A 24,756-nucleotide genomic window follows, 5' to 3' on the forward strand; every position below is an offset into this window, starting at 1 on the left:
ACAGTATATATCATTATATTGGAATCCATAACATTTGTGTGTCCTATCCAATTCAGCTACGCAATTACACAATTTATGCAGTTGTTTTCCTTTAAAAAATACTGTTTTATCTTTCAGCAATATTGAGATGGCATGTAAATGCAAGTTGAACACCACGGAAATTTATCCATTTGGCGCATTTTTTTTTGCGAGATGGAATGTTCATACCAAGCTGAACTTCTTTTTGACTAATAATCATTTTCTCTCTATAAGTAAGTAATGACCTAGGCTAATCCAATGGTATGTATATATATAATATATACAGACACATATAATATTGGCATGAAAGAACATATCAAGGGTTTGAGGCTAGCTAATTCCTAATGAAGAAGATGGTTAACTCCGGCCCGGTGGCGCCGCCCTCGGGGTTGTGCATGTAGTATGTCTCGGCGTCCTTGGACCCCACCACGCGGTCGAAGTGCACGCGCATGTACGTGAGCTCGCCGTCGGACGGGTGGGACATGTCGGCCGGCAGCACGCCGGCCCCCATGGACGTGGCGTGGAGCATCTGCATCACGCGCTCGTCCCGCTCCGTCGCCTCCCGCCGCGACGCGTACCCGACGCTCTCGCCGTTCACCTCCGCGCCCCAGACCGGCTCGTCCAGCAGCCGCCGCGGCGGCGGCGCGTCGCTGCCGGCGTGGTGCTGCTGCTGCTGCTGCTGCTTGTCGCACTCGAGGGTGAGGCGCACCATCCCCGCCGCGCTCACGTCCTGGATGAACTTGGCCGTGGGCACGCCGATGTCCAGCAGCAGGCACGGCGGGCTGCCGGGGCTCTCGTGGAACGCGATCGTGATGCGCGCCCTGCGGTGCCCGTACAGCGTCCCCGTCGCGTGCGTGGCGCCGTGGAAGTGGTTCCGGACGGCGCTGCCGGGGCCGTAGAGCCCCGGGAGGTGGTGCAGCGACGGCATGCCGCGGCAGGACGGCGCCTGGATGGTCGGGAACGACCGGAACGCGGCGCGCACCGACCGGATGAGGCGCCCCGGGCGCGACCGGTTCTTGCCGTGCTTCTGCTTCTGCGGCACCGGCGCCGGCGGAGGAGGCGGCGGCGGCGTCGACGCGTGGGCGAACGCGATGTCCGGGAGCGGGGTGGCCGGCGAGGACCGCGGGTCGGGGATGGAGGCGGCGCCGAAGAAGGCGATCTCGGCGCTCTCCGTGGAGGGCGTGGGGCGCCGAGCAGGCTGTGTCATGAGGCGGTCGGCGCTGCCGAGGCAGCGCGGCGGTCGGTCGGGGCAGGGGAGGGGAATGCCGCGGCGCCGGCGGCGGCATGCGTGAGGAAAATGGGCGTGCGGTGGGGGAGGATGCGTCTTGGTTAGGAAACCACACCAGAGTTGGGCGCTAATTGATGGCTCTGCATAAAACAAGGAGAGCCAGCACCAGCACAGCCTGCCTACATGTGCTAGCTAGCTTCTACTATGTAACAAGTTATGGTTTTGCTTTCAGTTTCAGAGGTAAACAGAAAAAAAAACAGATCTGCTTTGCATTTTTGCACAATCTGTGATAAAGAATTCCTGAAAGCCAACAAGAGAGTGATCAATATCGCCAGCTTGTTATAAAATTTTATTTTATTGACTTTTCAGACCAAAAGGAAGTACACCATTTCTGGAAACCACGTTTCCCTATTGACCCCTATAATGCCACAGCAGATCAATAGATGAACTCACGAAACACTGGATCAACATTGTACTGCCACTTTGTCTTGTACAATTTTGCAAGCTTCTCTGCTTGTGTCACTCCTTGATATATATATATATAAAGAAGCAAAATTCAGCTTAGGCGCATAGAGGATTAATCTATCTTTTTCGAGATGTAATCCAAGAAAATTTAAGTATACCTGTGCTAACAACTTCATCAACTTCATTCAAGAAACCAGCTTCCATGTGCCCTCTCCTTTGCAACCCATCCTGCATTGTCAGAAGTACGGAGTTATTGAATCACCAGAGACATGTACTTGTATGTATTCCTCAATTTTATATTAGTATTTCTACCACCTTGGCCAACTTCACAAGATTTTCTGCCAAATCTCTGACGTATCCACCCCGAAATTGTGTCTTTAAACCAGTTACCGGAACCTTTACATTCAAATAAAGAAAAGGTATGATAATCAGCAGCAAATAAGGATGCAATGCAACAATATATAGCATGTTCCCCATCATACTTATAATTAGATATAGGTTTTGTCCACTGTTATATGTGCTACTCATTAAAGTGGATCCAAATAATCAAACAAAAGACTATTGATTCTGGAAGAGAAAGTGTGTGCATTCAGTCATCAATAACCACATGTGAACAACATCACTCAAAAAATTGTACGATAAGAAACCTTTCTCCGTAACATATTGTAACACCCGGATACTCCGGCCATTGGCCCGGATACTCCGGGCGTGGAGTTTCTATTTCTATAATTTGGTCATCTGGACCCCACAAACATTTAAATAGAAAATATCACTCACTCTCTCTCCCTCACTCTCACTCTCTCCCGTTACCTCTCTCTCCCTCACCTCCCTCACGAGCTCTCCCTCTCCCCTAAGCTCTAGATTCCGAAATCTTTCATTTCAACTTGATTCCAAGGCCAAGGGAGCTTCACTCGGCGTGGGGGATCATCTTCTACAAGTATTCCACCTTGGGGCGACATCGTTTTCGAGTTTTCTTGCAAGAGGAACTAGCTCAAGGTACTAGAAGCTAGGGCTCGCCGATTTGGTTGTTTTAGGATGTTCTAGGTGATTTCCTTTGGTCAATCATCTCTATATGCATCCTTCAACTAGGATTCAAGAGGGTTTCAAATTTGGTGGGGTGGTTTTGCCAAAAAACAAGATTTCAGTTTTTGGGGCGAAAATGCTGTCAAGCCCGGATACTCCGGGTTTTTGAACACTCCGGGCGAAACTCCGGGTATAAGCCCGGATACTCCGAGTTTGGGATACTCCAGGGGAAACTCCGGGTATAGGCCCGGAAACTCCGGACTTCGGAGTCCGGATAGTCCGGATATGAATCCGGATATTCCGGGTTCTATTAGAACTGTTGGATGTATAATTGGGTAAATTTGGGGGTAAATTTGTAGTGTTTCTACTTGGGCATTTCAAAGATTTTTGTTGCATATCGTATTTGCATACATTCTCATGTCATGTGCATACGTGTAGACGTCGCCGCCGAAGGAGTCGTATATGAAGTGATCGCGGAGGCGAAAGAGGACCCGGAGCAAGTCCAACAGGGGGTTCGCAAGGATCCGGCCCAAGGCCCATCTGCCCCTAGCTCTGAGCAGCAGCCCGAAGGCAAGCCCCGGTGCACATCCTATTAAATTAAAATTATGACACCTATATATGTATTTATTACTTATGCATTACGTGTAGGAGTTGTTTGAAACCCTAGTTACATGAACCCTAGGTGTCCTTGAATTGTACTAGTATGTATAGGACGTTAGCAATGCTATGCTAGATAGGGTTCGGTAGAAGTCGAGTAATTCTTGGTTACTCGCGAGATGTAGAATAGTTTTTGTTCCCAGATATGAGTTACTAATTTTTGGGTGAAAGTCTTGGAATGAAAGAAAAAAATAGAATCTGAGACCGGGCAGGAGAAGTGTAGTTCTGCCTGTGTCGGTTAAGGACCGAGCCGTTGTTGGCCCTGCTGATCATGTTTGAACTGTACTAACCGCATGCCGGGAGTAGGAGGTAGTCGAAATCGGTAAGCCGAGTACTGTCTTGCTTCGAAAGTACAGGAACCTGCACCCAACTCCTGGGGCGAGTCGAGTAGTCGCAGAGAATTGGGATGCATATGTTTACTTTTGGTGGTCTCACGTTGAGCTCAGCTGACCATATGTCGTTGGGCTGGTTCCTGTAGTTCGAGGCGGGGAGGGGAATGGTTGGTCCGTATGGTCCGACGGGGCTAATACGTGTCGTGTTGGTTAGGTCCACCTTGCAAGGTTAAATCGAATCGATTCGCCATCAGTCGCTCTCGGATATGAGCACCTTGGTAACTGCGTCGCAGTGTAGTGTTGTGATGGAATGATGGTTGTACCCATGTTGATGAACATATGAATTATCAGTTATTGTTCTACTATGCTTGCTCTAGTTTTTGTTATGCAAATATTAGACTATGTTAATTTATATAGAACTTGGGCTAAAATAAGGAAAGTGAGGAATTACTTTAGTCGCTGCTTTCTGCAAAAATAACCACCAGCCAAAAGCCTTGCATGTCTAGATATGTGGGCTAAGATATACCCATTGGTCGGGTAAGCCTTGCTGAGTATTAGTATACTCAGGGTTTGTTGCCACAATTATTTCAGGACACGCAGACGTAGACTTCTGTCCGTGTTGCGCCAAGTTCGTTCGACCGGATGCGGATGGGTGGAACGTCGAGGACCCAGGCGCGTAGCTTTGGGGTGTTGTAATTGCACACTCGTGGGCTGAGTGTGTAATTGTTTGTCGTTCTTATACATTGTAGTGGGCAGATTTCATGTTTATCAAACTTTGTAAAAAAAGCAGCTACACTCATATAATATTATGTATTTCGAACTCGGTTTGTGAAACTCCTTATTGTTATCGTATGTCACTCTTGTATATTTTCAAATATGGGTTGTGCTTGTACCATCTGCGCCCACCTTCGCATGGGACTACCGGTGTTGTTTCGATCGGGCGTGGGTTGAGAAAGGATCGCCAAATTAAGCCGTTAAGCTAATGCGCCCGATGTGTTCAAATGACGGCCATTACGCTTAATTAGAGTTTTAATTTGGCGGTTCCGTCACAGCTGGTATCAGAGACGAAACACACTGGGGGTGGTACGAGCATGACTAATTTTGAGATTTTCATGAATTAAAAATAAATTTCAACTTAATATAAAAGGTTATTTGGTGGTGTGGGCGGGATTATTTGTAATATCCTTATATATTTAGTATTCGAATCGTGGGTAGATGGTTGGTTTTGGGCTGAGGGGTTACCGTAGGACGATCATGCGTCATGCATCATGTCATTATTTGGTTTAAATTCCTTCATTAGGGGTGGGAACGGTGCGAAACATCACGAGTGTAACCGGATACTCCGGACATAAGTCCGGATAGTCCGGGTGGGGTGTCCGGATACTTGGGATGAGAATCCGGATAGTCCGGATTGGGGTGTCCGGATATTCCGGATGATAATCCGAATACTCCGGATTTGGTTGCAAAAAGATCTCCCGGCTTTTTGATTTAATTTACGCCTTTTGCATTCTCCATGGTTGATTGTTTGTAATAAAAAATTTGGGACTAATCCAACCATGGATGAATGCAGAATGGGGGAACCACCGAACCCTCCGGATTTGGCTCAGGCCATTGCGGCCATGTTGACTGGGCGCGATGAGCAGACGGCACTCCTTCGTCAGCTCGTGGAGCAGGGGGCAGCGCCACGGCCAGGACACCACCCACCACCTGTTACTGGGTACCAAGAGTTCCTGGGGACCCAGCCGCCGCTCTTTCACAAAGCGGACGAGCCATTGGAAGTCGACAGCTGGCTTAAGACCATTGAGTCCAAATTCACGCTATACCCGTACAATGAAGGGGACAAAGCTGCCTTTGCAGCACAGCAGCTCCGAGGTCCCGCACGTACGTGGCGGGACAACCACGTGGCTATGTTTCGTGCTGGCACTCAATTCACGTGGGCAGAGTTCAAGGAAGCCTTCAGGGTACATCATGTTCTAGCAGGGGTAATTAGAAGAAAATTGACTGAGTTCTTGGCCCTAAAGCAGGGTAACAACAGTGTGATGCAGTATGCCCAGACGTTCAACACCCTATCCCAATATGCTGGTTATCATGTAGACACTGATGAGAAGAAACAGACGTGCTTCAGGCAGGGGCTTAGCAGCAAGCTCCAGGATCGCCTGGCAATGTTCAAGTTCAACACGTTTAGTGAGCTGGTGAATGGGGCTATCATTCAGGAGGACGGCCACCTAGCTCACAAGGCAGAGAAGAAGAGAAAGGCACCGGCAGTGGGCTCTTCGAGCAGTGCTCCTCAGAGGTTCTGCCTGGTACAGTCGGGCCCACAGCGAGCCCCCTTTCAACACCAACCACAGCAGCAGTGGGGTTATCGGCCCCCTCAGTACACACTGTCACAGGGCACAGTTAGACCTCCTGTTCCTCAGCAGAGTGAGCAGAAGGTCTGGGTGCAGTAGCCGGGAGTGCGCCCCAATCTGTCTCCGTGTTACAACTGCGGGCAGTCGGGTCACTTTGCACGGAACTAGCCAATGCCACCCAAGCCAGGCCAGCAATCGAGCCAGCAGCGTCAGAAGCAGAGGGTGGCCCACTTCAAGCCGGGGCAAGTGCACTACACCACCCTTGAGGGTATTCCTGAGGGAGGTCCAGTGATGGCGGGTACGTTCTCAGTAAATGAACAACCCGTTATAGTATTATTTGATTCAGGGGCATCTCATACCTTTATTAGCAAGGGGTGTGTTGTTAGATTGGGGTTAAAAATTGAAAGCATGCCCAAACCATACCATATTCATTCGCCTGGGGGAAAGTTAATCACCAATCAGTTTGTTAAGCAAGTACCCCTACATTTGCAAGGAAAAATTTTTCCTACGGCCCTGATAATGTTACCAACCAAAGGATAGATATTATATTGGGTATGAACTGGATGGAGGGTCAGGGGGGTTACTCTGGACACGACCTCACAATCTGTGCACATCAAATCCTTTATTCATGGTAGTATGACTTTGAGTTTGAGGGATCATGTGTCTTTTACTCATACGGTGAACCACGCCGAAGACAAGAAGCTAGCAGATATACCGGTGGTGTGTGAATATCCGGACGTCTTTCCGGATGATTTGCCTGGAATGCCGCCTAATCGTAACGTGGAGTTTACCATCGAATTGCAACCGGGTACGGCACCAATTTCTAGGAGGCCTTACCGGATGCCACCCAATGAGCTGGCGGAGTTAAAGAAACAACTGCAGGAATTGCTTGAGAAGGGCTATATCCGTCCCAGCACGTCACCTTGGGGCTGTCATGCACTCTTTGTGAAAAAGAAAGATGAAAGCCTCAGGTTGTGTGTGGACTATAGACTTTTGAATGCCGTCACAATTAAAAATAAATATCCCCTTCCCCGGATTGATATTCTGTTTGATCAGCTATTCAGGACCCGAGTATTTTCAAAAATTGATCTCCGCTCTGGCTATTATCAGATAAAGATTAGAGCTGAGGATATTCCCAAGACGGCTTTTTCCACCAGATACGGACTTTTTGAATATATGGTCATGTCTTTCGGGCTAAAGAATGCCCCTGCTCATTCCATGTATCTCATGAACTCGGTGTTCATGCCCGAGCTAGATAAGTTCGTCGTGATTTTCATTGACGACATCCTGATATTTTCTAAGAATAAAGAAGAGCATGCAGAGCATCTCCGCATTGTGCTTCAGCGCCTGCGGGAGCACAAGCTGTACGCCAAATTTAGTAAATGTGATTTCTGGCTCAAGAAAGTCCAGTTCTTGGGCCACATCATCTCAGACAAGGGGATTTCTATTGATCCTAGCAAGATTCAGGATGTCCTGAATTGGAAGACTCCAGAGTCTGTTTCAGAGATCCGGAGTTTCCTTGGGCTAGCAGGGTATTACCGGCGGTTTGTTCTGGACTTCTAAAAAATTGCTAGACCCATGACTGAACTACTCAAGAAAGGGGTGAGATTTAAGTGGGACGACAAATGTGAGCAGGCTTTTCAGACTCTGAGAAGACTTCTGACGTCTGCCCCTGTCCTCGCTCAGCCAGATATTACCCGGCCTTTTGATGTGTACTGTGATGCATCACGCGTCTCGGCTTTATTCTCATCCCTGTTTGTCTTCGCGCGGATGTTTTTCGGCCATTAATACTTGTTGTGATGCATCAGGTACGGGCCTCGGCTGCGTACTCATGCAAAACCAGAGGGTAATTGCTTATGCTTCCAGAGCCCTCAGGCGACATGAGGAGAATTATGCCATGCATGATCTGGAATTGGCAGCCGTGATGCATGCATTAAAGATCTGGCGCCATTATCTTCTGGGCAACCCTGTTCATATATACTCAGACCATAAGAGTCTTAAGTATATTTTCACCCAGAGCGAGTTGAATTTGCGCCAGAGACGGTGGTTAGAATTGATTAAGGATTATGACCTGGAGATTCATTATCACCCGGGCAAGGCAAATGTTGTTGCTGATGCATTGAGTCGCAGGGCAAGTTGCAACTGCGTCTCAGCTACAGTTTTGCATGAAACTTTGTATCAAGAAATGGAGAACATGAATTTGGCTATTGTAGCTGAGGGTACTCTTGCTAACATTGTTCTCACTCCGACTCTTCGAGATCAAGTTATTGCGGCTCAGAAAGATAATATTGGCATGGAAAAGATTAGGCAAAGGCTCAAAGAAAATGACCCTCGAGTGGCATGTTTCCATTTAGATGGCGAGGGTGTTTTGTGGTTTAAGAACCGGCTGGTGGTGCCTAAGGATTTAGAACTTCGGAAACAAATTCTTGATGAGGCTCACCTTTCTAGGTATTCCATTCACCCGGGCAGTAACAAAATGTATTAAGATCTCAGACAACGATTCTGGTGGACCAGGATGAAACGTGATGTCGCTAAATATGTGTCTGAGTGTGATATCTGTCGATGGGTCAAGGCAAGTCATCTCAGACCTGCTGGCATGCTACAACCGTTGGATGTCCCTTCGTGGAAGTGGGAGGATATTAGTATGGACTTCATTGTTGGTTTGCCTCCCACGTCAAAGGGATATGATTCTATTTGGGTTATCGTTGACCGCCTCACTAAATCCGCTCATTTTCTTCCAGTGAAGACACATTATTCATCTCATCAATATGCTGAGGTATATATGGTTCGGATTGTGAGTCTTCATGGCGTACCCAAGACAATCATTTCAGACAGAGGCTCACAGTTTGTTGCCCGTTTCTGGGAACAGTTGCATGCATCTCTGGGTACTCAGCTTATTCGCAGCTCAGCCTATCATCCTCAGACCGATGGTCAAACTGAGCAAATCAATCAAATTCTGGAGGATATGCTTAGAGCATGTGTGCTCTCTTATAGCAAGAAATGGGATGAATGCCTACCCCTAGCGGAATTCTCTTATAACAACAGTTATCAGGAAAGCATCAAAATGGCTCCTTTTGAGGCGTTATATGGGCGGAGGTGTAGAACGCCAGTGAATTGGTCAGAAGCCGGGGAAAGGAATGTGTTCGGCCCTGAGATGGTCAGTGAGGCAGAAGAACAAGTCCGGTTCATACAGGGGATTTTGAAAATAGCCCAATCTCGACAGAAAAGTTATGCGGACAAGAAACGTCAATCCGTCTCATTCCAAGTGGGAGACCATGTTTACTTGCGGGTATCTCCAATGAAAGGAGTCCAGCGATTCGGTGTGAAGGGAAAGCTCGCCCCTCGCTATGTTGGGCCTTTTCCTATTATTGAGCGATGTGGGCCGGTAGGCGGTAGCATACCGCCTAGAACTCCCTGCCCAATTATCCGCGGTTCATAATATTTTCCATGTCTCTCAGCTCCGGAAATGTCTCCGTGTTACAGAAAAGGTGATTGACATAGAGAAATTGCAACTGGAGCCCGATCTTGTTTATCCAGAGCATCCTATTAAAATTGTGGATCACAAGACTCAGGTCACTCGCAATCAAATCAGCCATTTCTACAAAGTCCAATGGAGCAATCACTCCGAATGAGAAGCTACCTGGGAAACGGAGGAGTTTGTTCAGTCAAAATGTCCGGAATTGCTCCAAACTCACCACGGTACATGATTTTTCCGCATTGTTTTCAAATTGGCACTTTCACCCTAAATCTTGGGACAAGATTTCTTTTAGGGGGAAGGATTGTAACACCCGGATACTCCGGGCATGGAGTTTCTATTTCTATAATTTGGTCATCTGGACCCCACAAGCATTTAAATAGAAAATATCACACTCTCTCTCTCCCTCACTCTCACTCTCTCCCGTTACCTCTCTCTCCCTCACCTCCCTCACGAGCTCTCCCTCTCCCCTAAGCTCTAGATTCCGAAATCTTTCATTTCAACTTGATTCCAAGGCCAAGGGAGCTTCACTCGGCATGGGGGATCATCTTCTACAAGTATCCCACCTTGGGGCGACATCGTTTTCGAGTTTTCTTGCAAGAGGAACTAGCTCAAGGTACTAGAAGCTAGGGCTCACCAATTTGGTTGTTTTAGGATGTTCTAGGTGATTTCCTTTGGTCAATCATCTCTATATGCATCATTCAACTAGGATTCAAGAGGGTTTCAAATTTGGTGGGGTGGTTTTGCCAAAAAGCAAGATTTCAGTTTTTGGGGCGAAAATGATGTCAAGCCCGGAGACTCCGGGTATAAGCCCGGATACTCCGGGTTTTTGAACACTCCGGGCGAAACTCCGGGTATAAGCCCGGATACTCCGGTCCGGGTTTGGGATACTCCGGGGGAAACTCCGGGTATAGGCCCGGAAACTCCGGACTTCGGAGTCCGGATACTCCGGATATGAATCCGGATATTTCGGGTTCTATTAGAACTGTTGGATGTAGAATTGGTAAATTTGGGGTAAATTTGTAGTGTTTCTACTTGGGCATTTCAAAGATTTTTGTTGCATATCGTATTTGCATACATTCTCATGCCATGTGCATACATGTAGACGTCGCCACCGAAGGAGTCGTATATGAAGTGATCACGGAGGCGAAAGAGCACCCGGAGCAAGTCCAACAGGGGGTTCGCAAGTATCCGGCCCAAGGCCCGTCTGCCCCTAGCTCTGAGCAGCAGCCCGAAGGCAAGCCCCGATGCACATCCTATTAAATTAAAATTATGAAACCTATATATGTATTTATTACTTATGCATTACGTGTAGGAGTTGTTTGAAACCCTAGTTGCATGAACCCTAGGTGTCCTTGAGTTGTACTAGTATGTATAGGATGTTAGCAATGCTATGCTAGATAGGGTTCGGTAGAAGTCGAGTAATTCTTGGTTACTCGCGAGATGTAGGATAGTTTTTGTTCCCAAATATGAGTTACTAATTTTTGGGTGAAAGTCTTGGAATGAAAGAAAGAATAGAATCTGAGACCGGGCGGAAAGAAGTGTAGTTCCGCCTGTGTCGGTTAAGGACCGAGCCGTTGTTGGCCCTGCTGATCATGTTTGAACTGTACTAACCGCATGCCGGGAGTAGGAGGTAGTCGAAACCAGTAAGCCGAGTACTGCCTTGCTTCGAAAGTACAGGAACCCGCACCCAACTCCTGGGGCGAGTCGAGTAGTCGCGGAGAATTGAGATGCATATGTTTACTTTTGGTGGTCTCACGTTGAGCTCGGCTGACCATATGTCGTTGGGTTGGTTCCTGTAGTTCGAGGCGGGGAGGGGAATGGTTGGTCCGTATGGTCCGACGGGGCTAATACGTGCCGTGTTGGTTAGGTCCACCTTGCAAGGTTAAATCGAATCGATTCGCCGTCAGTCGCTCTCGGATATGAGCACCTTGGTCACTGCGTCGCAGAGTAGTGTTGTGATGGAATGATGGTTGTACCCATGTTGATGAACATATGAATTATCAGTTATTGTTCTACTATGCTTGCTCTAGATTTGGTTATGCAAATATTAGACTATGTTAATTTATATAGAACTTGGGCTAAAATAAGGAAAGTGAGGAATTACTTTAGTCGCTGCTTTCTGCAAAAATAACCACCAGCCAAAAGCCTTGCATGTCTAGATATGTGGGCTAAGATATACCCACTGGTCGGGTAAGCCTTACTGAGTATTAGTATACTCAGGGTTTGTTGCCACAATTATTTCAGGACACGCAGGCGTAGACTTCTGTTCGTGTTGCGCCAAGTTCGTTCGACTGGATGCGGATGGGTGGAATGTCGAGGACCCCGGTGCGTAGCTTTGGGGTGTTGTAATTGCACACTCGTGGGCTGAGTGTGTAATTCTTTGTCGTTCTTATACATTATAGTATTGGCAGATTTCATGTTTATCAAACTTTGTAAAAAAAGCAGCTACACTCGTATAATATTATGTATTTCGAACTCGGTTTGTAAAACTCCTTATTGTTATCGTATGTCACTCTTGTATATTTTCAAATATGGGTTGTGCTTATACCATCTGCGCCCACCTTCGCATGGGACTACCGGTGTTGTTTCGATCGGGCGTGGGTTGAGAAAGGATCGCCAAATTAAGCCATTAAGCTAATGTGCCCGATGTGTTCAAATATAGGCCATTACGCTTAATTAGAGTTTTAATTTGGCGGTTCCGTCACACATAACCCTTTCTTCGCTTATCCAATCAGCAATCATGGCGGTGATACATCGTAGTGATTCATCATCATACAATAGCCCAACCTGTAGGGAAAACAGCAATCGTAAGCAAATAGATCACATTTTCAGAGACAAAATAACAGGAGTCTATAAACTGCATACCAAGGTATTCATATATATATATATATATATGTACACTATTAGGGGGCAGTGAGCCGGGGAGATTAATAATAATTATTGGAACAATATAGTGCACGACTTTCACTGCACATAACAAACATGATTGCTACTTCTTTTTTGCCTTTTAGTTATGTGTTCCTAATATTCTAACAAGGAGTTAGCTCTGCCATATATGAGGTTATATACATAAGTAAATTTAGGTTCGTTTTTCATATAATAATACTAGACTTAATTCGTCTTTGCGTACCCAAAAAGCCGGCAGAGCACACAATGCACTGAATGGACCACCATCAGCACCTGTCATCTCAAGGAACCTTTTCAACCTAACCTACAAAAACCAAATCCAAAGAACCATCGTATATTACTTGGCAAGAGAAAATTCCAAATATGTACTCTCTTTCAAATGTGAACCTCGGGATAAATTGAACCAAGATGAATCTCCCAATCATTCAATGTTGGACGCTCCCCCGGAACTTGTGGAAGCTTTCCTGCCATAAAATTAATCCTAAAGCATACATGCACATAAACTCATATAAGTCATAAAAAATATCTTATGAAACTAATAAAAGATAGTAGAAGACACGATAGATAAATTAACGAACCCGAAATGACATTCCTGTGCAATTAATGTGCCTCTTGTTTCGGTGGATGAAGTACATTGGAACGTCCAATACGTAGTCCACGTAACGCTCAAATCTAGACAAAATTTGACCATGTAAATTCATCAGGGACACCATATATTATTATGAAAACTCAAAAAAATAAATCTTGTTTCATGTATTGGGAAATGCATGGATGCTTACCCAAATGAACTGTCAAATACAAAAGGAAGCATCCCCGTGCGGTCACTGTCTGTATCTGTGTATGTATAGCTGCAAGCATGATAGTGGAGGGGGTCATTAATTGACAAGAAAAATGATTATCAGTTATCGGACTAGAGCAAATGACATACCTTCTCAAGCTAAGAAAACCACTTAGCTTTCCTTCTTTGAAGGGTGAATTAGCAAATATGGCGGTTGCAATCTGTATGCATGTATTGGAGTTCATAATATGATTATTAGAGGGAAATGGAGGGTGTGGTAAGTAAAAAAAACACACTCAACAATAGTTTGGTTACGTTGTTCACTTGGTATGTGCAATTTTGTAATATGGTCATGAAAACAAATTAGTACAATGTACCCACAGGCTGTAATGCAATGGACGCTCGGAGTTTCATGATCATGTCTTGCTCCGAACCGTAGTCCAGATTAACCTATAATATGTGTGGTAAGATCAAATTTAGGTAAAATAGTAAAGCTATGAGTAAAGAGATATATCTTTTTCAGAATCACAGAAGATGAATTCACTGCAATGAAGAAGAGAGAAACCTGTACAGTGCATGTTCGGAACATCATATCAAGACCAGAAGAGCCAACTTTGGGCATGTAGTTTCGTGCTATTTCAAACTTTGCCTACACATTATGAACCAACAAGGTCAGCTTTAAAACAAGCACTAGCTAGTAGTAGAAGGAAAGTGGGTTCACCTTAATGCCAGAAACACATGACAGATAAAATGATCCCCAAAAATAATATGGGAAGGATGTTTTCCGGTCTCTAGCAAATAATATATCAATGGGGTTAATTAGGTACATAGGGGCCTTTATATATGGTCCCCATTTCAGTTTTTAATTTGCCCATTATGTTTTTTGTGTTCCCTATATGTATATATATGTATCTACTCAGGATACTATATATGTAGCTTTTCAAATTGATCATATTTCCCGGTATTACCTGTGTTGCCTTTTAGGCCAGTCTCAGTACACAGTTTCATGTCACAGTTACTGTAACGAACATGGCACCATTTATGCCATTTCGAGTGATTTTGGTGATCGAATGACAACGCAATCAATGGGACTAATGGTTTCGTTAAGTGGACATTTCTAGATCCCAGGGATGAAGTAAAAAGGCCATGCAAAACAAAACACGAAGAAAGAACTCAAAGAAACGCTGAATTGGACGAGTTCTACTGAAACCAGTAGCACCGGAAGAACCGATGCCTATAGCATCGGTGCATCCGATGGTTGTCGGAAGATCCGACGGCCTGGCTTTGGCACAAGTCTGTGCGCCTCTGGAGATCAAGAGAAGAAAGAAGTGAAACACCGGATGAACCGATGGTGTCAAGAGAGGCATCGGTGCATTCAATGTACTATGTTCCAGAGACGATGTCAAGCCCAGAAGAGCCAAGCCTTTAGCACCGGTTGAACCGGTGATGCGTCGGAGCAAGGCGTCGGTGCAATGACGTCAGCAAGGGCAACAGCTACATGGAGATCAAGAGGCACCGGTTGAACTGACACTAAGTCATCGGTTAAACCGGTGGTTGCCAACTCAGCTGCAGAAGCGTCAGAGAAGCCAACGGCTAGTTTCAGCTTGTGAGTGACCGAAAGAATCGATGCCCAATGGTCGGATGTTCCGATGCCTATGCAGAAAACTGGCCAACGGCTACAAACGGCTAGTTTGAGTTGGTGGCCTATATATATGAGCTCCCTCGGCCATTTGAAGATTGCTGGAGTTGCTGGACATCCCACTCACACCCAAGAACACCTCCAAGTCATCCAAGAGCATAAAGATAAAATTCTTAGTCCTTAGCACAAGCTTTGTGAGTGTTAGTACTAGGTTAGCTCTTGAGTGAGTGATCAAGCAAGGTTTAGATCCTTGTGCTGTGATTCTAGAGTGAACCATCCTTGTATCTTGGTGCGCCGACCATCCATGGAGCTTTGGTGGCTCGCCGGCAAATCAACGACCCTCCGGCTTGGTGTGGAGCGGCATCGATGACATTGTGCGGGGGACGAAGAACCCTCCTTCGTGGGCAATCTCTCTTAGTGAAGATCGGGATCAAGGTGACCGTGATTATGTTCACGGAAGAGACTTGATTGCCGGGAAGCGATGCTCTTCGTGAGTGCTTCAACAACGTGGACGTAGGGGCGCCTTTGTGGCAATCCGAACCACGGGATAAATCCTCGTGTCGAGAGTTCGCTTCCTCTCATCCCTCTCATTAAGCTTTCGCATTTCATATTGCAACTTGTGTGCCTTTACTTTCTTAGTGTAGTATCTTGCTATGATTGGCTATAGGTTGCAAAACTCTTTTGGGATGAGGATTTCACACTAAGGTGAACCGTAGTTGCACATCTAGATAGCTTGAATTAGTTTAAGTTTTGTGCAAACTAGTTGGAGCCATAGGTTTAGGTTTTAATAGTGCCTAATTCACCCCCTCCCCCTCTTAGGCTAGAGCACCCGATCGCTTTCAATTGGTATCAGAGCCAGGACTCACTTCTCTCACAAAGAAAGCCAATTCCATTGGCAATTTGTGTTTACCGGCTTATTAGATCGGTAGGCTTCACCGCCTAGTGAGTTAGCTCTTAGGGGGAAAGGATGGATCCTTTTAGACTCGCTCCACGGTTCGACGGCACGGGCTTCCAACGATGGAAGGTGTTAATGCAAGCCCATCTCCAAGCGACGGGACTAAACGTTTGGAGAGTTGTGAGTGAGGGCATAAAAAATAATGGTCAACAAGAGAAGCAATATGATGTCACCGCAAAATGCATAATTTTTTCTTCTCTTAGTGATAATGTGTTCAATCGTATTTATTCTTGTGAAAATGCTAAAAAGCTATGGCAAACTATTATCGAGAACCATGAGGGCACAGAGGATGTTGCCAACGAAAGATATCATGTTCTCATTGATAAGCTTAATAGTTTTAAACAACTTGATGATGAGAATGCCGAATCTATGTACTCACGATTGAATACTCTTGTGAATGAGGTTAATTCCTTAGGTGTGAAGCAAATTGAAGATTTGGAACTCATTCGCAAGATCCTTCCCTCACTCCGAAGTCCGGACTATGATTTGGTGACAACAATTCTATATGAAAAAGATCTCACCACAATGACACCAAATCAAGTCCTCAACAAGGTGATCGCCCATGAGCTACGCAATGACATCAATACAAAGGCGTCATCTTCTTCACCCACACATAGCGCACTTGCATGCAAGCAACTCAATGTAGCAGCACCGTTCAAATTAAACCGGCTTAAATGCACTAACCATCATCTTAATACTTAATCAAGTAAAGCCAAGTTATGGATTAAAGATTAGTGACCCAAATTCCCCTCCCCTACATATGAGGTAATGAGCAAGGTAAAAGGATGATCTCAATTTCATTTGATATCCTTCATGCATCATTGTAGCTCAATGCCTCTCTAGGAATACATGATCTTATCTTTACAATTGGTATTTACATTTGGCATCTTTTATTTGATATGCTTTCCTAGAAATATCATATGGTAGGTTATTTTGGTACTAACTTCTTATCTAGTGCAACCTACATGGGCGAAAAACCGTTGCTTCTCCATGACACATATTGTCGAAAGAAAATACCAAAGTCTACAATCGGTATCAATCCTATTTTTGGTATTCATTTGGTGTCATGTTATTCAAGTTATAGAGTTTGATCCCCATTATGTGAATTACAAGTGCATACATTTGATTAAGTGATTCAAACACTATTGCGCACATTTAGGGGGAGCTAACTCTATAGCTTGTGTTTTTGTGACTAACATACTTTCAAAGTGATATTTGTTGTAGTCACACTCCTTTTTGTCCATATGGGAATACACTCAATCCTTCGATACCAAGATAATGCACATTGCAAGTAACCTTACATTTGGTATCAATGGATCAAGAAAGATTGGACAAAGGAAAAAGACCAAGCCATAACTCCCAAAGGTTAAAGAGATAAATAATATAGGGAGGCATGGCTAGGTAAAACACTCTATCACTAGTGAATTTCTTTTGCTACTAATGATCCTTGTTGCTAGTGGTTATGAAGCTTTTAGGTGTTTGATGACAAAGGGGGAGAAGTGTACCCTAAAAGCAAGCAAATAGTTTGGAGTGAATGATGCCATTAGCAAGGGGGAGGGATGGAAAATGCAATGCAAAAGGATGCATGGTGATAGGGGGAGGTACTTAGTAAATATGGGAGAGAAGTGCAATTTGATGATCCCATGGACTAAGGTACAAAAATTTTCATTGCTCATATGGTTCAAACCTCACACAAGCCTTTGTTCTACAATTTTTTCTACAATTGATATCAAGGGCTTTTAAAATGAGCATTGAAATGTCATCTAAGCAAGCTAAGTAGTTTCTAACTTTTCAAATTGGTATCAATTTCATATTCTTGCAATTCATCTTGCTTGCTTTGGTTGTGTTGTCATCAATCACCAAAAAGGGAGAGATTGTAGCGAAAATGACCTCTCATGCCATATTTCAATATAATATTTTGGCGATTGATGACACACACAACACTTGAACTAATGTGATTGTTAAGATGACTATTCTCAGGCTTTTAGGTTCAAGTGATGACAAAGAGAAGAGAGGCGTAGCAAGGCCCGAGGGAAAAAGGATTGATGCATTTTGCTATCATCGGTTAAACCGACGTAGGGCAAAATGAACTCACCGGTGCAATCACAGAGAAGGTCTGTGGGCTAGGGTTTTACAACGGATGAACCGACGCTACGGAAATTGTATACGTCGGTGCATTGACAGATGAAGACCGAGGAAAATGCCTACACCGGTTGAACCGACGATGCATCGGTCAATTGCATCGGTTCAGTTGTCCAGAGAGGTGGTTTTTGGAGGAACGTGAAGAAGTTACACTCACCGGTTAAACCGACGCTAATATTACATACACCGGTTGATTACATCGGTTAAACCGGCGATACACCAGTTGATTGATAACGGCTAGTTTTTCAAGTAGCAGTTTACATACACCGGTTGAACCGATGATGGCTTTTGGGGTACGTCGGATTAACCGACGTTACGCAGTTTTCTGGCAGCTTTTCTCCAACGGCTATATTTGCTTATGCTGCCTATATATACCCCCAAGGCTGGGTCATTTGAGTGTGCTGGAGACCAAGGAAGTATACAAGAGCCAAAGATCATCTCCAACCACCATAGAGCTTCATTGTACATCATATAGGCTTAAGCACACTTGTTAGAGTGCTTAGTGCTTGATTAGGGATTAGTTCTTGCGAGAGCTCCCTTGAAGAGAAGTCTTGCTGTGGTAAGCAAACACTTGTACTCGTTGTGTGACCCTCCTACTTGGTGTGGAGAGGTAACGACACTTTGTGCAGGGAAGGAGACCCCTCTTGGTGAGAAGCTCCGATAGTGAAGATGGTGCCGTGGTGACGCTTCGAGATAGACGGTGGTGGTGACCTCGTCTTTGTGACTTGGCGTCACTTAGCCTGTACTTGTCGGGAGCCTTGGAGGCGTGGCAAGACGGTGATCGAGTGAAGAGACTCGGCATCACACTTGTTCATGTTGGACACGTGGCCGTGGACGTAGGGAGGGACTTTGGTGTCCTAATCGAACCACGTTAAGTCGTGTGTCTTGGTGTCTTCACGGGAGTTTGCATATCCTCTCCCTTACCGCTTTACTTACCGCATTACGTTTCCGCATTTACTCTTTCTTGTTTACCTTTACTTTCCTAGTTAGTTTGATTAGGATTGGCTATAGGTTGCAAGTATTTTGGGGTAAGTAGAGGGTAGCATAGATAAACCTTAGTCATAACTAGCATGTGTAGGACGTGTTAGGTTTATCTTATGCAATTAGATTGAGCCCTAGGTTAAAAAGCGATTAGCGACCCTATTCACCCCCTCCCCCTCTAGGATCGGACACCCCGGTGATCCTTACATCCGGCCTGGCCCGGGCCGGCCGGCGGCGCAGGCGGGCGGCATGAGCCCCAGCATGGCCGAGCGGCCACGGGGCGCGCGATGTTGGCCCGCCGGCTGGAGCAGAGCCGCCCCGCGGCGTGCGCGCGGTGACGGCGGCGCGGCGGCGCTGCGGCGGCGATAGCGCTGGAACTGAGCGGGGAAAGGGTCGGGGAGCGAGAGGAGGTAGTAGGGGAGCTCACCGCAGTTCGATTTGAGGCGGAGAATGGCCAGAAGAGGGAGCTCGACGTGAGGGGCGAAGCTCCGGCGGCGGACGGCGATGGCGGCGGCAGTGGCAGCTCGATTTTAGCCGGGTGACGGCCCCATCGAGGTCGGGAAGGTGCTGCAGAGGTGCGGGGTGAGGTGAGGGAGACTCTGGCGCGAGGAATCGGGGCACGGTGACGATGGATGGTCGGCGCGAATGCCGGCGCGGCGAGCGGCGGTGTTAGGGTTGCACAGCTCCGCTGCTGTGCGAGGAAGGGGAACGGAATGGGTTGAACTGGAAGCTTCTCGGCGTAGCGAGAAGAAGAGCGGTGCGCGGACGGCGAGGTTTGCTGGATGCTCGACGCGTGGAGGCCCACCGGTGCCCAAACGCCGACGCCGGTATGGCGTCACAGTACCGAGCACAGTGAGGAACAGTGCTCCAGTTCAAAGAATTTGATTTGATTTTGACCAAATAAAACGCCAAATTTCATATAACAACTTGAAATGTGGCCAAAATAAAAGTTGTAGAGGATTAAAAGATCTACAACTTTCGTTTTGGGCGGAAGTTGATTTGGAGCTCAGATCAAGGACAAAAACGAGATCAAAAACGGCTAAAACAAAGATTACTAAGCGAACGCGATTAGCGTTAACGACGAATTTGAGTCCACGATTAGCGAGTTAACTCGTGATTAGCAGGACGATTAACACAGGGGTGTTACAGCCTTCCCCCCTTAAAGGAATCTCGTCCCGAAATAAAAGTATAAGACGAGAAGGTTCGAAGATGTAGTACCTGGATGAGCGTTTAAAAAGTCCGGATACTTGGATCTCAAAAATTCCTCTTTCTCCCAAGTAGCTTCATCTTCGGAGTGATTACTCCATTGAACTTTGTCGAATCGGTTGGTGGTGCGACGAGTAACCCGATCCTTGCTTAGCGATGTTCGGTCTCGTTTTTGTCACTGATCCGGGCTTCAAATCAATTTTCGCCCAAAACGAAAGCTGTAGACCTACTTTTTCTCTACAACTTTTATTTTGGCCAAAATTCAAGTTTCAGCACGAAATTTAAAGAAAATCTTTAATTTTGCTTTGATTAGGACATTTTCAAATGCACCCAAGTTTTGAAATTTTATCTTTCAAACCTTAGTTCAAATGAAAAAGTGCCTGAAACAAAAGTTGGAGATCTCAAAATTTTGAACAACTTTCATGTTCAAAATTTTTTCATTTGAGACCAAGAACAAGGAGAAAAACTAAATTTACAAACTGGAATATGAAACTTTGAGCTATTTATAGAAATGCCATTGCTACATATCCTCCTCTGCTCGTCGCTTGACACGCCGCCGGAGCCGTCGCTGCTCTTCGACGTCCGTGTCCATGCGTCGCGCCGACGAACCTCGCCCGTCGTGCTCACGCACCGTCCTTATCCGCACGGAGTCGTGCCCGTTTTCGCCTCCCCGTTCCCCTTTCCTCACCCCTGTGGAGCACGCAGCCGAGCCGAGCACGAGCAGGCCATCGCCGGCATCCTCCGGCCATCCTCCGCCGCCGTTCTTCGCGCAACAAGCCACCCAGAGCCGCCCCACATCACCCCGCATCTCCTCCGCCCCTTTTCCGAGCTCGATCGACCCTCTGCTGGGCCGAATCGACCCCTACGCCGCCGTCCACCATCGCCGTCTCCGTAGAAGTCTCGCCCTCGCCGTCGACGACCCCCTTCCGGCCTCCCTCCGCTCCAACCGAGTCTACGGTGAGCTTCTCTGCGCGCCCCTATTCCTTCCCGGCCACTTCCCTGGCCAAATCTCGCGCCACCGCCGCCGGTGAGCCGTCGCGCCGCCGTGCCCGCCCGCTGTCGCCGCGCGCACGCCGCAGGACGCCTCTGCGCGGGCCCCCGCAGCGCTGTCGCGCGCCCTGGCCCCGCTTAGCTGCTCTAGCCGCCGTGCCGCCTCACCCCGCGGCCGCCGCCTTCTGCGCCGGCCAGAACGCCGCCGCAAGCCGCCGCGCCATGGGCGCCGCCGCCCCTGCTCCCGCGGAGCCCCCTGCTCCGCCCACTCTCGGCCCGAACTAAACCGCTCCGAGCCCCCCCCCCCTCGAGCCAAGGAAGCTCCTCGACCCGACGCCGGCCACCCACGGTCACCGGAGCGCCGCCGCCAGCGTAAACCGCCGCCGCCCGCCCTTGCTCGCCGCGGGCAAGCCGCGTCCGGCCGTCCCCAAGCCGATTCGACCCACCACAACGTCGCTCTCGACCTCCCCGAGCTATTCCCCTCCTTCCCCCTCGTCGGCGGTGACCGCCGTCGCCGGAACCGGCCGGCGCCACCGTCCCAGCGCCGCCTCCTCTTTGGCCGGCCAGGGACCCGATTGCTTGATTGCAAAAGTTTCAGGGACCCATCTGCAATATCTAGTTTTGTTTTCAATTGTTGCTGTGAACTTCTAAATTCAATTAAAAATCATAGAAAAATCAGAAAAATGCAAACCAAATTTTGTTAGGTTTCTAAAATCGAGATCTTCAAAAGGAAAATACTTGTGCATGGGAAATGTCACTTTTGCCCTTGCTAAAATTCGGGTTGTATTTAATCTAGTTTATTTAATACCGGTTGTTCCGTTCCTCTAAAAATTATGAAATTTATTCAGTAGATTATTCTTTGTATGTGTAGTCCACTGAAAAATTTCTAGGTGCAGGGCCTATGTGTATCTTTGTGGATCTATTGTTGTTTGATTTCCTTTTCTAGAGTTAAAGTAAATACTTTTATATGTCAATAAATGTTGGTAAGTTATTTATGCACTCCTTATCAGTAGTATTTCATGATAGAAAAGTTGTGATACTAGATCGTTGCAGTTTATTAAGTTTTTGTGTTTAGCTAGTTCCTAGCTTTAGTCTTTCTTTATTTTCACCATGGCTAAGCAATGCCTTAATGCTTCTCTTTGTTTGTGGTGTACCTAGCCTTCTTAATGCAAGTTTAAGTAGTGTTGTTGAAAGGAAACACTTCAGGCTAAGCTCAGTCGGAAATTAAACCTGCCAAGCAACACCAAGTCGTTCCCTTTATCGCTAGTTCTTCATGATTATTCGTTAAAGGATTGCCAGTCATATCTTCTTTTACTCGTATTGCATTGCCTCCTGAGTACCTTGCACTGTTGTAACTCCTGCATGGCATCTTTTCATACGTGTAGACGTCACGAACGAAGCGGCTTACGAGCTGGTTGCTGAGCCGGTCCAGGAGCCGCAAGCGGGAGAACAGCAGGAGGACGCAGTCAAGCACGCTCCCGAAGAAGCCACTAACCCCGCTGACCTGCAAGGCAAGCCCCGGAGCATATCCCTTATTTTAATTACTCCATGTTATATTTAAAGTATGGTGCATTTACGTTCAAGGAATTGATTGGAACCATAGATGCATAATCTTGAATACCCAGTGTCCTTACTAGGGTAGGTATCACTAGCACTGCTAGGCTTAAGTAAACTCGGTAGAAGACGGGTGATTTCCTATCACCCGCGAGATATAGGGTTGTTACTTCAGGCAGTGTTGTCAAAAATAAGGCAATGAGAAGGAAATTGGAGACCGGGCGGAGGGAAAGTTGGACATGATATTTGCATAAAGAAAGTTGAGTCTCCGCCTGTGTCGATTGAGGACCGTTCCGTTGTTGGCCCTTTGACTGAGGATTGAACAGTACTAACCACATACCGGAAGTAGGAGGTAGTCGAAACCGGTGAGCTGTGTACCACTTTACAGCGGTGATTTGAATTCCGTCATGCTATGCTAGGCGTGGGAGTTGGCGGGTGTTGGATAGGATGCCGCCTCCGGGTTCTCCGGGAGTTCACTGCGAGGGGCCCATCACCTGGGTTTTAGCAGGCGTAGTTCAAATGCCATGGTAATGTGGAAACAGTTGACGCATGGTCCGACGGGGCTTACCTGTGTCGTGTGAGTTAGGTCCACCTTGCAAGGTTAAATCGGATCGATTCGCCGTGACTCGCGGATAGGAGAGCCTTGGTCAATGCGTCACATCGTAGTAAGGATTGAAAGGACAGAAAGAGAAAAGTTGGACTTTTGTTGATATTCTTGAAAAGATAATATGATTAACCATGTGTGCTCTAAAGAATTAGGCAAACCTAGTTTCTAGATATCAACACAATTGGAGCTAAAATATTGAAAGTAAGGATCCAGTTTTAGTAGCTTTTCAGCAAAATAACCCAGAGCCAAAGAGCTGTGCATGTCTAGGTAATGGGCTAAGTATACCCATAGACAGGTAAGCCTTGCTGAGTATTAGAATACTCAGGGTTTGGTTGTAACCCTTCCGAGCAGGTTGTATTCCGGAAGACTTCGAGGAAATCAATGCGTCCTGGAGTGGTCAGCCTCTTCCTCCAAGTTGGACGGTCGAGTGGGTTCCATCTTCTCCGTGAAGTGAAGGCAGGTGAGCCTCACATCAGTGGGCAAGATGTGAAGTTCGTCTTTCGGTCATCGACGTTATTTATCGTACTGTATTTGGAAGCTTGTTTCAAACCTGTTTGTATTTTCCGCTGTGTTTGAACTCTGTATTCGAAATGTAACTCTGGCTTATAAAACTTTATTGTAAATTAATTTGGGGACTTTTGTTTAACTCTGGTTGTAAGTTTGTTTGAAAACTTTTGTTGCTTGTAATCACCTGTGCTCGTATTCTGGCGAGAGTTCCTGTGCAATCGATCCTGGTTAAAGCAGGCAGTCTGAGTGTACTGGTGAAGTGCAGTAGCGGAGGATTAAGTTAAATGGTTAATTAGTGCACTTGATCAGTATTATTTGGACTGTTCTGTGACAGCTGGCATCAGAGCTAATTGCACTAGGGGGTGATTACTTGAGTGCTTAACTACAAAACTTTTGGGTTTTTCGAAAAGTTGACGCTAGATGCGCTAAGGAATAGGATAGATAGTTCGTATGCCCTAATTATGTGTTACAAGTTAGGTGGCATCTAAGTATCTATTTTATTCCAGCACTTCCAGCATTTACTTCTCGTTAAACCTTACTTTTATGCACAACTACTATTCTGTAACGACGCACCTACGCTGAGGTAAGCAAGGTGAGCATTCTGGTAGTCCTTAGAATAGCCCACGTGTTTCATACGTGCGCGGGTCCCGTATGATGAGCATACGAGAAGGTGATAAGGCTCAATTCAAACGTGCCTGTCGCTATCTGCCGCCTGATATGGAGCGCGGATTTCTTACCGTGTGATTGTGAGCACGGCCATCTCGTAAGGCAACGTTACGAGATGTAAACCTGTCATGCGGTTGGCCATGACCGTGACTAGGGGTGGAATCGAGCCGAGCCTCGACTTTTTTTCGAGCTTTCTTCGAAATCAATATATTCATATTTATTATAGTCTCCCGCGTTGTTTGATATACAACTTCAAATCGAGCATAACGAGCCGA

The 24,756-nt window shown here is 46.5% G+C and overlaps 2 protein-coding genes across 2 annotated transcripts in view; both read right to left on the reverse strand.

The window, feature by feature from the left end:
* Positions 1-352: 352 nt before the first annotated feature.
* On the reverse strand, positions 353-1,225 carry LOC120674586 (protein MIZU-KUSSEI 1-like). Its single transcript, XM_039955748.1, has 2 exons — positions 728-1,225; positions 353-616 (listed from the first exon to the last, which is right to left on the reverse strand). The coding sequence occupies exons 1-2, from the start codon at positions 1,223-1,225 to the stop codon at positions 353-355; spliced, it is 762 nt and encodes a 253-aa protein (XP_039811682.1).
* Positions 1,226-1,682: 457 nt separating this feature from the next.
* LOC120674587 (glutamate--cysteine ligase B, chloroplastic-like) overlaps positions 1,683-24,756 on the reverse strand; it is a 42,493-nt gene continuing 19,419 nt past the window's right edge. Inside the window, exons 5-16 of the mRNA XM_039955749.1 lie at positions 13,800-13,883; positions 13,616-13,684; positions 13,385-13,455; positions 13,236-13,304; positions 13,034-13,128; positions 12,844-12,932; positions 12,680-12,760; positions 12,261-12,336; positions 2,359-2,375; positions 2,027-2,107; positions 1,870-1,939; positions 1,683-1,771 (exon numbers count right to left, since the gene is read on the reverse strand). Coding sequence (XP_039811683.1) covers positions 1,683-1,771; positions 1,870-1,939; positions 2,027-2,107; positions 2,359-2,375; positions 12,261-12,336; positions 12,680-12,760; positions 12,844-12,932; positions 13,034-13,128; positions 13,236-13,304; positions 13,385-13,455; positions 13,616-13,684; positions 13,800-13,883 — 891 coding nt within the window. The remainder of the gene's footprint in view (positions 1,772-1,869; positions 1,940-2,026; positions 2,108-2,358; positions 2,376-12,260; positions 12,337-12,679; positions 12,761-12,843; positions 12,933-13,033; positions 13,129-13,235; positions 13,305-13,384; positions 13,456-13,615; positions 13,685-13,799; positions 13,884-24,756) is intronic.

The sequence above is a fragment of the Panicum virgatum genome, chromosome 5N (assembly GCF_016808335.1).
Source record: "Panicum virgatum strain AP13 chromosome 5N, P.virgatum_v5, whole genome shotgun sequence".
NCBI lineage: Eukaryota > Viridiplantae > Streptophyta > Magnoliopsida > Poales > Poaceae > Panicum > Panicum virgatum.